The 12,283-nt window shown below is 39.2% G+C and overlaps 1 protein-coding gene across 2 annotated transcripts; it reads left to right on the plus strand.

Moving 5' to 3' along the window:
* The first annotated feature begins 1,699 nt into the window (after positions 1–1,699).
* On the plus strand, positions 1,700–11,858 carry LOC145480949 (neuronal acetylcholine receptor subunit alpha-10-like). Of its 2 annotated transcripts, none has more exons than XM_081459298.1 (7): positions 1,700–1,902; positions 3,414–3,670; positions 4,232–4,276; positions 5,253–5,362; positions 5,637–6,037; positions 6,689–6,861; positions 7,525–11,858. In XM_081459298.1, exons 1-7 carry the CDS (start codon positions 1,758–1,760, stop codon positions 8,134–8,136), a joined length of 1,743 nt encoding a protein of 580 aa, XP_081315424.1. In that variant the 5' UTR covers positions 1,700–1,757; the 3' UTR covers positions 8,137–11,858. The 2 variants fall into 2 exon arrangements, with proteins under 2 accessions (XP_081315424.1, XP_081315423.1); XM_081459297.1 differs by having other exon boundaries at positions 1,740–1,902; positions 3,417–3,670.
* Positions 11,859–12,283: the final 425 nt, after the last annotated feature.

Consider the following 12,283-nt stretch of genomic DNA (forward strand, 5'->3'; position numbering starts at 1 on the left):
AATACTGATCATCCTACTTGCTTGAAATGCGCTTCCCTTTGGCAAACAAAGGGATCGCAGAAAGACATTACATATTCATGAAATGTTTCATCGACTTTATTGGTTTTCAGTGGTCAAACGTAGTTTAAGGCGTTGTCGTATTTAGCAGCATATCAACATTCAACTCTTGGTGTTTTTTATTCCCTTTTAGCTTCTTTAGGTATCTTGAAAATTTCTGTTTTCGTTCCATTAGACAAATGACCTCTTCTGGGTCGTTTCACTGGTCATATATCTTTGCAATTGTGGAGTTGCGTAAACCGTGAGGTCATTACTGCACGGCAGTCGCTGTGCTTCGAGTTTCTCTTTAGTATTTTTTTTTCTGTTAATTTGTTTATGAAGATAACAAATCATCGATATTTATTTTTAGGCCAAAGCATAAGGAAAACAGCTCCACCATCGTTCACCACTCGATCTGAAATGAAACTAATTAGACGTCAATTTATTGAATCACTCAAGACTGTTAAACTCAAAACAATCTAAGAAATGTTTAGATTCCTCACATTTGCTCTCTCATGGTGTGGGTCTCCTTAGCGGCAAAGCGTTTCGGCTGTATCGGCTTTTGGGCGTACAGATAGAAATATAAATTTAGTTGGTTAATTTAGGTAGCCATGCTCAAACGTTGATCCGAAATAGGTTTTCTAAGGTTTCGCAAACGACGTAGGACGCTTACTGAGATCTAAATGCATTTCCGTCGTTTAATATCTTTCAGTGACATGTCTTATCGACTTAAAAACAAAAATACTTGCCGCGAAAGTAAATTGTCCATTGTTGATTTATAGAAATATAATAACAAAGGAGGTGATTCTTAAAATAAAAGACAAGAAAGGTTTTAAGCTTAGAATAAGCCCTTTTTTCAAATGAAACTTTAATTCAACCTTAAATGTAATAATAAAAGTGCGAAAAGTAGAGACAACTTGGTTTAGACCATGGGTATCCATGCTTTAATTTCTTCAAAACCGAACATAACCTGCAGTTTCCCGACTTAACTGTTGCATACAAAACGAAACTGCTACCAGCTTCATGTTAATTAGCAAATTTAAGAGTAATTGGCTTTATATAAAACAATTAATTAAATCCACAAACTTTTCTGTTTGGTTCATCTGCTTTGTGACCTGCCCTCCAAGTTCTCGACGTCATATTCCGCATATGGTATTGATCATTTCTTGAAAAGTTTTCAAATAACTGAGGATTACATGTACCGAATTGTTCATGTGCTTAGTTATCTGGGCTTGTATTTTTATCTCAACTTCCACAAATATTTGACTCTCATTTTCAGTTGGTTTCAGTGATTAGCAATGTAAAGTATGTCTCTCTTTATGTGCAACTATCCCATTGTTATCTGACATTTCGTGTCATTCATGTAGATAACACAGTAACCTTGAAGTTCATTCAAATAGTTTTCTTTGCAGCTCAGTCAGCCGGTGTAGTTTGAATTTGATGATTCACAACAAAAAAGGTCGGGAGTTGAGTCCTTTGTATACGATTTCTATTTTCAATTCAACTAATATTTGGACAGTTAATGGCTGAAAATAAATTGCTGATTGATCATCAACTAAAAATGTTTTCTTTTGAAAACAGCAGGGAGTTACAAATCTTCAAAAGATGACTGCAGTGCGGTTTCACGCTCGCGTACCAAGTGAACAAAGAGATAAACTTTGACACGCGCTTTTATCCGGTTCCAGGATCACTCTGTCGGCGAATGTTACACTACATCATTGATGAGAAGCAGCTTTGAGCCTGTGGGAAGCTATAAAAGCGTATCATTTCTCTATAACAGCAATATGCAATCTAAAATGTTCTCCACAATGAAGCTGGCGTGGTGTTTAGCTACCCTTACAACAATTTTGGCAGCAAACAATAACGGTATGTAAACATTTCGGTTTCAATTCTGTTTTATAGAGCAACGGGCGGTTATGTTTTGTTAAACGATTTCTTGTCAGTGTTACTCACTGTTTCCAGTAAAATCTCGAACGCATTGCAAAATGTTGGATTTTTCCTTAGATAAAATACTTTTCAATCCTAATAAGTGTACGTTTCTCAAAAAGTCGAATATTTCTGCCTTTTTCCTGTTGGTATTTTGAAAACAGAACATTTAATTTACCTCAGTGATACGGAACGGCCTGCGCGGCACGAAAGGCAGTGACCTAAGCAGAGATATGAAAGTGACGACTCTCAATTTTTTAATAGTTTAGGCTACTTTTATTTAAAACAAGTTGCCCATTTTAAATTATGAATTAATTGTCGCATTTTAGAACTAAATACTCTGGAATTTAACCTACTAAATGAACTAATTATTCAATAGGTGGGAATAATCCTACACGCACAAAAGTGAAGAGTGTGCTTGAGTTGCTGTGATGGGCATGCACTTGGCGTTTGTGGGTTTACGTTGTGAAAGACTCAACATAAGCCTACGCATCAATTGCCACTTTTAAGTTTGAAACTGGTGAAGAACTGCTTAAGGGATAATTCCTTGCTTTGCAATGCGATCAGATTTTCACTGGCTTGAACAATTGGCCATACGCTGTTTCAGTTGACGGAAACTTCTGGTTAACATCAAATTGATTTTAGGTTAGTGCTGGTATAAACTGGTATGAGCGAGATTGCGTGCCGCCTGTTTAAAGTGAACAGGAAGTATTAAACAGGAAAACTATTTACCCAAGGTTATCTTGAGCTCGAGGAACTCGTAAAAAGTTTAGTCAACTTTAAGCAGCTTATTTACAAATGTGGTTTAATTGCGTCAGTTTTGCAACCAAAGATTAATTTAAAGCTACATATTGACCTCGTGACCAGCGCAGAGATCGGAACAAATACAATAGCCACACTCAAAACGACTAAAACATGTCAGAGGTTAACATAAGATTGTGAGAAATATATGAATAGAAACACAAAGTCTTAATATTGTTTTTTTAATATATTTTCATTTTCTTTGATCACACTGAAAGGTTTGTGATTCTTGATCCAAATTACCTTTCTGAAAAGTGTTAAACGTGCTATTAGATTTACTCCTGTTTTCCGAACCTGTTATTTTTCCCTCTTACGTAATACCCCATAAGACCTGTTTTCTCTCCGAAAATAACCGGTAATTCGGCTATTTCCGTTATGAAGAAAACTTGAGATTTTTTTTCACTGAAACATTCTTACTCAGTCTCATTACGCTTTTATCAGTCTTCATATCTGAGGTCTTTGTAGGCAAACAAAACAAAACAAAACATTGTTCCTGTATCTTGTTGCCTGTCTGTTTTTCTGCAGCATCAAAACGAATCGTAAGGGAAAGCAACACGATTGCACAGCACCCTTTGGGAGTTTTGTTTTTGTTTATGCTCTGCTCGTCCAAAAATGTTACAAATGTTTCCGTTCCTTTCATTTACACTTAGCAGGTAGTGACGTGAGTCCCAGCCTACAGACCCTGTTGAACGCTACCACAGGGAAACCACCGCATGCAACCTCCACTCCATCCTCACGACACCCGTCGTCCACGACTGGCATTACTAACATGTCTCCAGACCGTGAGGAGTTGACGTTATTCCGAGAGTTGTTTGAGGGGTATGACAAACGCCTTCGGCCAGCGCTGAGGAAGGAGGACAATGTGACGGTGACGCTTGGGATTTCTGTGAATCAACTCATTGATATTGTAAGTGATCTTTCAGATCTGCAAGATGGAGACAACCTTATTTACCCTCGGAAGTGTTTATAGCACAAAGGCTAATGGGGCCGACTAAACAACTGAAACTAATAATTCAAATTGAATATAACATTGTTTTAAAGAATCCCAATTGGCTGGAGGCAAATTAGTTGGCTGTTTACAAGCGTTGCCCAGGATTTGAACTCGGGGCTACTGTGAAACAAAATCCAGGTAGTGGTCAGAGCGGAACTCAAACCCGGGACTGTTGGATTGCGAGGCCGAAACGGTGATTACTCGGCCACGCTGCCTCCATGCTCATTTATTGACTCGAACGGAGTAATTTATTTCGTAAAGTAGCAAACCAAGTTCCACATTTTAGAGTTTCTGAGCTGTTTATGAGAAAATCTATTCGGCTTAGCCTGGAAAAAAAAGTTGTTAACCAGAGATAGAGATGTTTCCGTCTGCAAATTTTAGCCCAATTTTTAAAATTTACACTAATTTAGACTAAGCTTGATACTCGCTTCGCACCAAAAATTATCACCAACCGCCATTTTGCTCCTTGTTTGGCAGGACGAAAGAAATCAAATGATGCGGCTTAGTGTCTGGGTGAGACAGGTAGGTCCTAATAACTAAACAGATAGGGTGATGAACTGAAGCAATATGAAACAAAACTAATTATGCTGCGTAAATATATATTTTTTTTTACCGTCAACAAATTAGTTAAATAAGGTAAGGTTAAGGTGAGCGTTAGATAACTGCTACACGCTGTACATCCAGGGCCGGGTTGTTTGAAAGCAGGTTAGCGCTAACCCAAGATTGAAATTTAACCGAAGTTTTAACTTTTCTTGGGTAAAATGTTTTTCACTGGTTACGTTTTGTGTAGTTTGAGATTATTCAAACTCACAACTGAAGGATAATCAAAATAAAAAGAAAATCTCACTAAAAAGTCACGAAACTAAAATCAAAATTCTCGCTAATCCTGGGTTAGCTTCAGTCAGGCATTGAACAACCCGGCCAAGGTGTTTATTGAAACACATTTGTGATACAAATGCCGACACCATTTGGTAACTTGACCTCCGATTGGGGGGAAGGTGAGTTATTCCCCTATATGAGCTATATAGGTATGTGCGGCCCCAAAGGGTATAGTTTGTGAGCATTTGTGGTCTGAAAATATATAGATTCAGTTGACCATTTTGGCTAAAATAGGGTACGTTTTTCACTCTGGCTTAGAATTGGGTATTTTGTTTGCAAGGAACTAATTTTTTTCCGTACCACCAAATTGGTAGCCCTTTTCAAATGTTTACGCAAATGGAAGCATGGTCATATAATAGAGCCATGTGGTAATTTTAGAGGTCAATTTTAGAGGTTTGAAACGGGGTATCAATTTTTACCTCAGGCCTGAATAGGGTATGGATAATTACAGATTTTGGTCTGAAATAGGGTACAGGTTTTAAGGATTCAGGCCGCACACCCCACCAAAAACTTTGGGGAATACCTTGACCACATGTCCGAAGCAGAAGCCTTCTATAAACCCGATTGTGTTGTTTCCAATTATATTCCCTCGATCTTGACATTTTTTTATTTCCTCCAGAAATGGAACAACCCTTTCCTTCGATGGAACGCGTCGCATTATGGGGGAATATCGGTAATCAACGTGAACCCATCAGATATTTGGAAACCGGACCTGGTGCTTTACAATAAGTAAGTATTACTGTCAAAATTAAACTAACTTCTACTGGCTGAGCTGACAAACATCATATAACGTATATTCGAAATGAAAATCCTGTTAATTAACATGTGAACTAAATAAACGTCTTTGTTATCGCCTATTCTAAATATTCAAACTCACGCGTAGGGGACCTTATAGGAGATAAATGATTCACTGAATCAAGCGTTTGTAATTTTAGAACAAAAGTATTAGAAAGAGAGCAAGAAAAAAAGAGACAAACGTTTACAATGTGTTTTCCATCCACAGTGTAGATGGAGGCAGCGATGGTTCTATGGCCGCATTTAAATCGCAAATCAAAGTCTCAAGCAATGGAGACAATCTTTGGTTGTCCCCAGTCATTCTGCTAAGCTCCTGTAAAATCTTCGTCAAGTATTTTCCCTTCGATGAGCAGCACTGTACGCTCAAGTTCGGCTCTTGGACTTACGATGGCTTTCAGCTGGATTTAAGGCCCGAGGCAGATGAGGCCGAGAGTGAGAAGTTTGTGAAAAATGGCGAGTGGGACCTGATTCGAGTTCCTTGCAAGAGAAATGTCGTCAAATACGTGTGCTGTGAGGAGCCTTACCCTGACGTCACGTACGAAGTACAGATTCGCAGAAGAACGCTTTTCTTTTTCTTCAACATGGTCATCCCCTGTCTTGTTATTGTAGGTGAGATGACATTTTAAGATAAACAACATCGTTAGGTTTCCTTCAATGTATGCATTCTTTATTCCGTATTTGATCTTACACCATCATTTCGCGAACGATGACTTTGTCTCTTAACGTGGACGGTAGGGAATCGAAATTGCGTCGACAATAGGCCATTACCGAATAACCTTAAAGCCTCTCTCTCAAGGCGAGTCTTGGTGCCCATCCTTCCATATGGAAATAAGATTCATTCACATGCAAATTAAACTCATTTTCATCATATATGAATGGTTTTGCACCAGGCCTCGCTTTGATTGAAGGCTTAGGTCAACTCAGAAATGGATCATTGCAATAGTGTGTTGGTTTTCGGCTTTCTAAATCGTAACCTGATTTTTCCTCAGACTCGCTGTCCTCGCTTAATCAGCACAAAACTTATGATTTAATTCCCTTTCTCCTCTAGGAGAATAGTAGGCTCGATCTCGAGTTCGGCATACGGCCTCCTCCTGCCTTTTGGGATGGGCGCTGTCTCCTTTCTTGAACAGCGGTCGGTAATCGGGCCAAGGAGAGTATGAGCAACGACTCGTGTGCTCCTCTCTGCTCTGTCTCTCGCAGCGGTGGCAACCTCTGTCCAGGTGTACACAACTTATACATCTGCTGCATTTTTATCCACAGGCTTGACTATCTTGTCATTTTATCTGCCACCTGACTCGGGTGAACGCATCTCGTTGGTCATTACCAATCTCCTCGCCATGACAGTGTTCATGCTGCTGGTTGCTGACATTATTCCGCCCACCTCAGATGCGGTGTCAATCATCTCCACCTTTTATTCTTGCTGCATTTTTGAGGTGTGTTTCCATTTAGTATTTAGGTTTTAAATCTAGTCAACATTTAATATGATTACATTTATATCCGTCGTGCCAGAAAAGTTCGCATGCCGATACTGCAAACTATTTAATTATCAAAAAGGGTGTCCGCAACTTGGCGTATTGTGAAGTTTCTGAAGAACGTTCTTGATAGCTTTTTGATATATCTGCTTGTGAATTATGCTAATACAGTTAGAGGGGGCTCGCTCTCGGTTCTTCAAACAACTTTAATATTTAGCTCGGGGCTTCTTCCCTCACCAACTGTCAACACCTGCAGCTTGCTGTCTACATCTGTCTACCTTCTATCTTGTGGTTTTGAGACCTAAGAGTATAAAGTATTAGACAAAAGCGTCCAGAAAAAGTTTTCTAACTACGTACTTATACTCGTTTGTCATCAGATCAATCACTGGGTTCAGTTAAAAGAATTTCGTTTTCTATAGATTTTGATAGTTGCCTGTCGGTGTAACTGCTCTTCTCGCTTCAAAGGGCTTGGACATCTGAAAGGGGCATCTTAGTTCCACATTGCTTCTTTATTTTTGTTATCATCCTTATGGCTGACTTATCTGGAAATACATGCCAATATAAGTCGGCGGCTGACGAAAGTTGAGTTGACGACGAGTTTAATTTCTTGCTTACATATCACAGGTTGGAATAGCTCTTATTGGAACATGTGTGGTCCTCAAATACCACTTTTCTAACCCATCCATCCACAAAATGCCCAACTGGCTTCGCTTTGTGGTCCTCCACTGTTTAGGCAAAGTCTTTCATAAAAAGCTCCGCGGTGACAATGCGGAAAACCCTCTGGAAACAGGTAGCCCGTTTGAAAAACGAAAACTTTTGAGGGACAACGGATATATCGAGACATTTGTTCCTAAAAATGAGATCTTAAATCAAAGATTTAGCGTCCTCGAGAGGAGACTCTCTGGATTAGCGACTGGTGGAAAGTGGCCCACTGATGGGAGAAGCGCTTCAGACGAGAGGGATTCCAAAGGCCCCTTCACAAGAAAAGGTGGTTCCGATCAGGAATGCGATGACAAGAGTTACCTGACAAGGGCCATAACCTACAAACAGGAAACTATTGCTAACGCACTGGAAAAACTGGTCGAGGCAAAGGAGGCTCAAGATGAAGAAGGAAAGCAGCGCGACGAGTGGATGATGGCGGCGTCTATCCTGGACAACATGTTCATGTGGATTTTCTTGTTCACTTTAGGTGCTTCGATAGTTGCCTTGTTCTTTCAGCTTCCAAAATACGACTAGCACATCTAAGAGAACACGTTTAAGAGACAAGGGAATATAGAAGATTAATTCTTGCATAGGTGGGTTGATCGTGCGGAAACAAACCTGTTTCAAATGCTGTGAGGATACGTGAGAAAAGTTGCCTTGCTACTGCCGTTACTGGCGATGCGCACTAAGATAAGAGCATTACGTGTGCGAGTGACGGGGAGCCAGAAGAGAGTCTCCCTGAAGTCGATTTAAAACTATTATACATTCAGGCATGGCGTTATTTGGTCTCAATGATCACCGTCTAAACGGGGAAATACTCTGGTTACTTCTCTGCTAGTTTTAAGCTTGAGCTGCTTTCACAATCAGTTGAATCAATTAGAATGATGCTAGGAAAAGGAGTTGCAAGTCCTTAAAATCGCAAGTTCTTTTATCATCAAAATTATCCTTTTAGACAAAGAGATATACCCCATGACTTACGCTCAGTCTGTACAATGCTCTGTGGAAGATTTGCTTTCTTTGGTGAGTTGCATTGAGTTTTTCTCTAATTAGGTATTTTCGTCTTATCAGTTGCTTTGAATTCAAGTAAAGTGACGTTTGGTTTAAGTTCATAACTCAACACTCACAAGGTTTGCAGTCAACACAAATATTCAAACTTTTGCATCTCAAAAGTTTGGATTCAAAATCATTTTTTAAGATAAATAATTTATAAGAGTAATAATTTGTATTTACATGTACATTTTTAAATGAATATAATTCGCAGTGAATTTTTCAGGCTCTTAAACTGAAGTTAAGCATTTTGATACAGTGCGTATGATGCCAGTAGCTCTAAAGTATTTTCTTTAGTATTTTTCTTTAATTGTAAGTACTTTAATACACCTTTGTATTGAAGTTTGCCTTTTTTTGCTCTTAATTTTGAGTCTCGAACAGAAAAAATCTATTTCAATATGATGGATTAATGTACGTGTAGAAGGAAAAACAACTGATTTTCAGGAATATGCACTGTTCTGTCGCCGGTCCGACACGACGAAGGATTACCTTGAAATCCGATTGAATCTTGTCCAGTATATTTCTTATTTTTTTCTTTTTCAAGCTATCTGCACACTTGTTGGTCTTTTTTCCATAATCACATAATCTTTCTCTTGTACGAAATCATGACGCCGAGAATACGGTGACCTAGCCGCGCCCCTTATGAAAAACTTGGCCAAGAGATCAAACAACAGGCCGGGTGTTTGTAGTTTTCGAGTTTTCTCTGTTTTGGACCTGTCTTTATCGTCTAAGCTAAATGACGAACAAGCTGTTACTAAAGTAAATGAAAACCACGTGTAAAGCTTGCAGAGTTTGGAATAATCACCACCTAACAGTGCCGGGTGCACACGCTAAAATTTAATAACTTGTTTGTACAGATGTTTAATTAGCTTATAGCCGCACTGTAAAACTTGTAATACTATTAGCTATGGTTTCCTACCTAGAGGGAGCACTTAATTTTGATAATAACTTTTTGCAATTGATCTGGGCAAGCACAAAAACTTGACTGGTTCTGAGAACCCCAAAATAATTAAGTCCTCACTTCATTGATGCTGGGGTATACGTACGTTGGAAGTTAGGTTCCTCCTGTTCTTTGGAAATGTAATAATCTGTTTGTTTCACGGAGTTTTCTTCAGATTTTTGCTAGAGTTTGTTCATCAAGATTTAGCATTATTTCATTTTGTGGAATTATGGTATAATTTATATTGAAGCACTTTATCACTAGTAACAAAGCTTTTAAATCCGCATATTATCCATTTGCATTTGTGAATCAAGATTCTTTTAGGACTTTTGTATTTACATATACGTTTAACAGTGGATACTTTGCCAATAAAGATGTGTAGTTATAATGCCCAGTTGCTGCAGTACATTTTGTTGACCAATCGTTCACATTTTTAAAGAGAGATAGGGAGAGTGTGTAGAACTCATAATCTGGTGTCTTCAATTTGGCTTTAGCCTTCTTCGTGCGTGGCGGAGCTATAAAGAGTCTATTTTTTTATCACGGGGTCTGAAATGGGTAAAAATGTCGTCCTCTTAGCCTTGCATGAGGCTTATTTTATTTCATAAGCAGGCCAGTGGTCTGAGATGCGCTCTTTAAACGTAACCTGGCCATCGATAGGACTATACTGCTTGCTCATGGAAGGGGTTGGTTTTCAAGTCCAGTTAAACACCCCTACCAAAGTTGCATGAACTCTCTTGTATCTTTACAGGGAGATCAACGATCGAATAACTCAACCGTACATGGGCCGCTTGCCTCTGGCGGCCGAGAGAACAAATTTTGCGGGACTTTAGATACTACTACTGGAAATGTCAACTGCTACATTCTTTCGTCAAGTACGAGTAAGTCTTCTACTATGTTACCTGACAGTTGGCAGCATAGCCCTGATGGTATTCAGTCAACGATGCAGTATAGTGGAATAATTTCCCATCCCTCCTTGTTTTCAATACCGTACCGGCCAATCAGTCCCTCTTTCCTGTCATGATTTACGAGCCGGTCTGTGTTTAAGTTCAGGACTAACTTCAAAGGTTAAGCTTTCGCTGTCTTCAGACAGGCAGGTGTTATGACTGCTCCGGTTTTCACCTGAGCATCGCTGGAGCCAAAAAGGGAGAAAAATGTCGGCGCACGCTAAGCATAACTGTGTAGACTGTACGCGGGCCATGTAAAGCGAACAATTCAACTAGGCTCAAAAATGAAACAATGAACGCTACAGATGGCCACAATACATTTCCCGATCGGTTTCCCAAACGGAAACTTTTTTGTTATTCTCGAGTAAACAGTCTGAGAATGAACTTATCTTAACATGACTCGATCAGTCATTTTCAAGTACGGAAGGTATTTACTTTACCCATCATTTATGCTTAGTCGCATTAGACACATTCAAGATTTTGATCAGATATTTATACAAACAAATCCAAGTACCTGAACCCAGAATATTCCATAGCCTTTCGATTCTCTTCGCTCGATCCTACAGACGATCTGTGAAGCAACACGGCAGAATTCTGGTTTCAAAGTCAGAAGGCAAGGATCTGTGTTGGCAAATGAAACCCGGAGCACGCTAATATCGAGTCAATTCAAGGTAGATATCTTTGATTCTCAGTCTTTATCGATCTCGCCATTGCACATTCTCCCTTTCCGCGTATTAATGTCATATTAATAATTTTCGCCTAAAGCTACAAGTAAGTAAAAGTCTATTGGTAAAACTGAAATGTGCAAGTCCAAGCAGAACTGTTCCTTGAATTTTGAAGTCTATAATTTTCAAATTATCAGTTGTGAAAGAGAGCGTCTATCTCGAAGGCTAGAGCCGTCATGAAGTTTAGAGTTCTGTCCCGCGTTTCCTTTGATTTATTAACTTGGAGTGCTGTTACTTTTGAGTTTCCTTCAACCTAGAGTTTAACTCTTGTTTTAACAGAGACGAACTCGTCATCTCATTTCTGGGAACATTTTTGTAACTGGAAAAGATGAAAATAAACTGGAAGATTGTTGCGTGCAGGTCAATGACGTCATCTTGAATCGTAAACAATAACAAAGTGCCGCCATGAAGGAGGATGTTTTCACTGATCTTTTCCGATAGCAAGTTTGCTCAGTAAGAAAATTGACTCAGTATAGCTTTTAATGTCTGTGACAAAGCTAAATTTCCATGTAGCTTTTAGCCGACCTCAGCGAAATATTTGTATCGTATTGTATTCTCCACTTGACGATCGATGAATACAGGATTGTATTCAAGAATAAAGTGCAGTGAAAGGAATAGGGAAAGGTCAAAATATAGTAAACTGATTATATGCTCTTCCATTGCATACATTTATTTTAGGACAAAAAGAAAACTAGTGCAAGAGAAAAAGGATAAACACATAGTAAATAAATAGTTAGCAAATGTTTCCTTATCGGTTTCTTTGTACATTTGTCGATGATTGTGCTTGCCAATCTAGTGATATATAACTTTGTGTGTGTGGGGGGGGGGGGGGGGACTTTTTTGCTGCCACACTCACCTTTCACTGAATGGTGGCTTGTGGTTTCGCCCGTCAAGAGTGTTATCTTGGTATTGCAAATTGAAGTGACTCCGGAATGTGGGGGTCAGTGAGGCCCAAGAATAGTATATTGAGATCAGGAGCCATAATCGGGGACGGAGACCGTAAGTCTTGGGATCCGCGCGCACCT

This window comes from Orbicella franksi, chromosome 3 (genome assembly GCF_964199315.1).
Source record: "Orbicella franksi chromosome 3, jaOrbFran1.1, whole genome shotgun sequence".
Classification (NCBI taxonomy): Eukaryota; Metazoa; Cnidaria; class Anthozoa; order Scleractinia; family Merulinidae; genus Orbicella; species Orbicella franksi.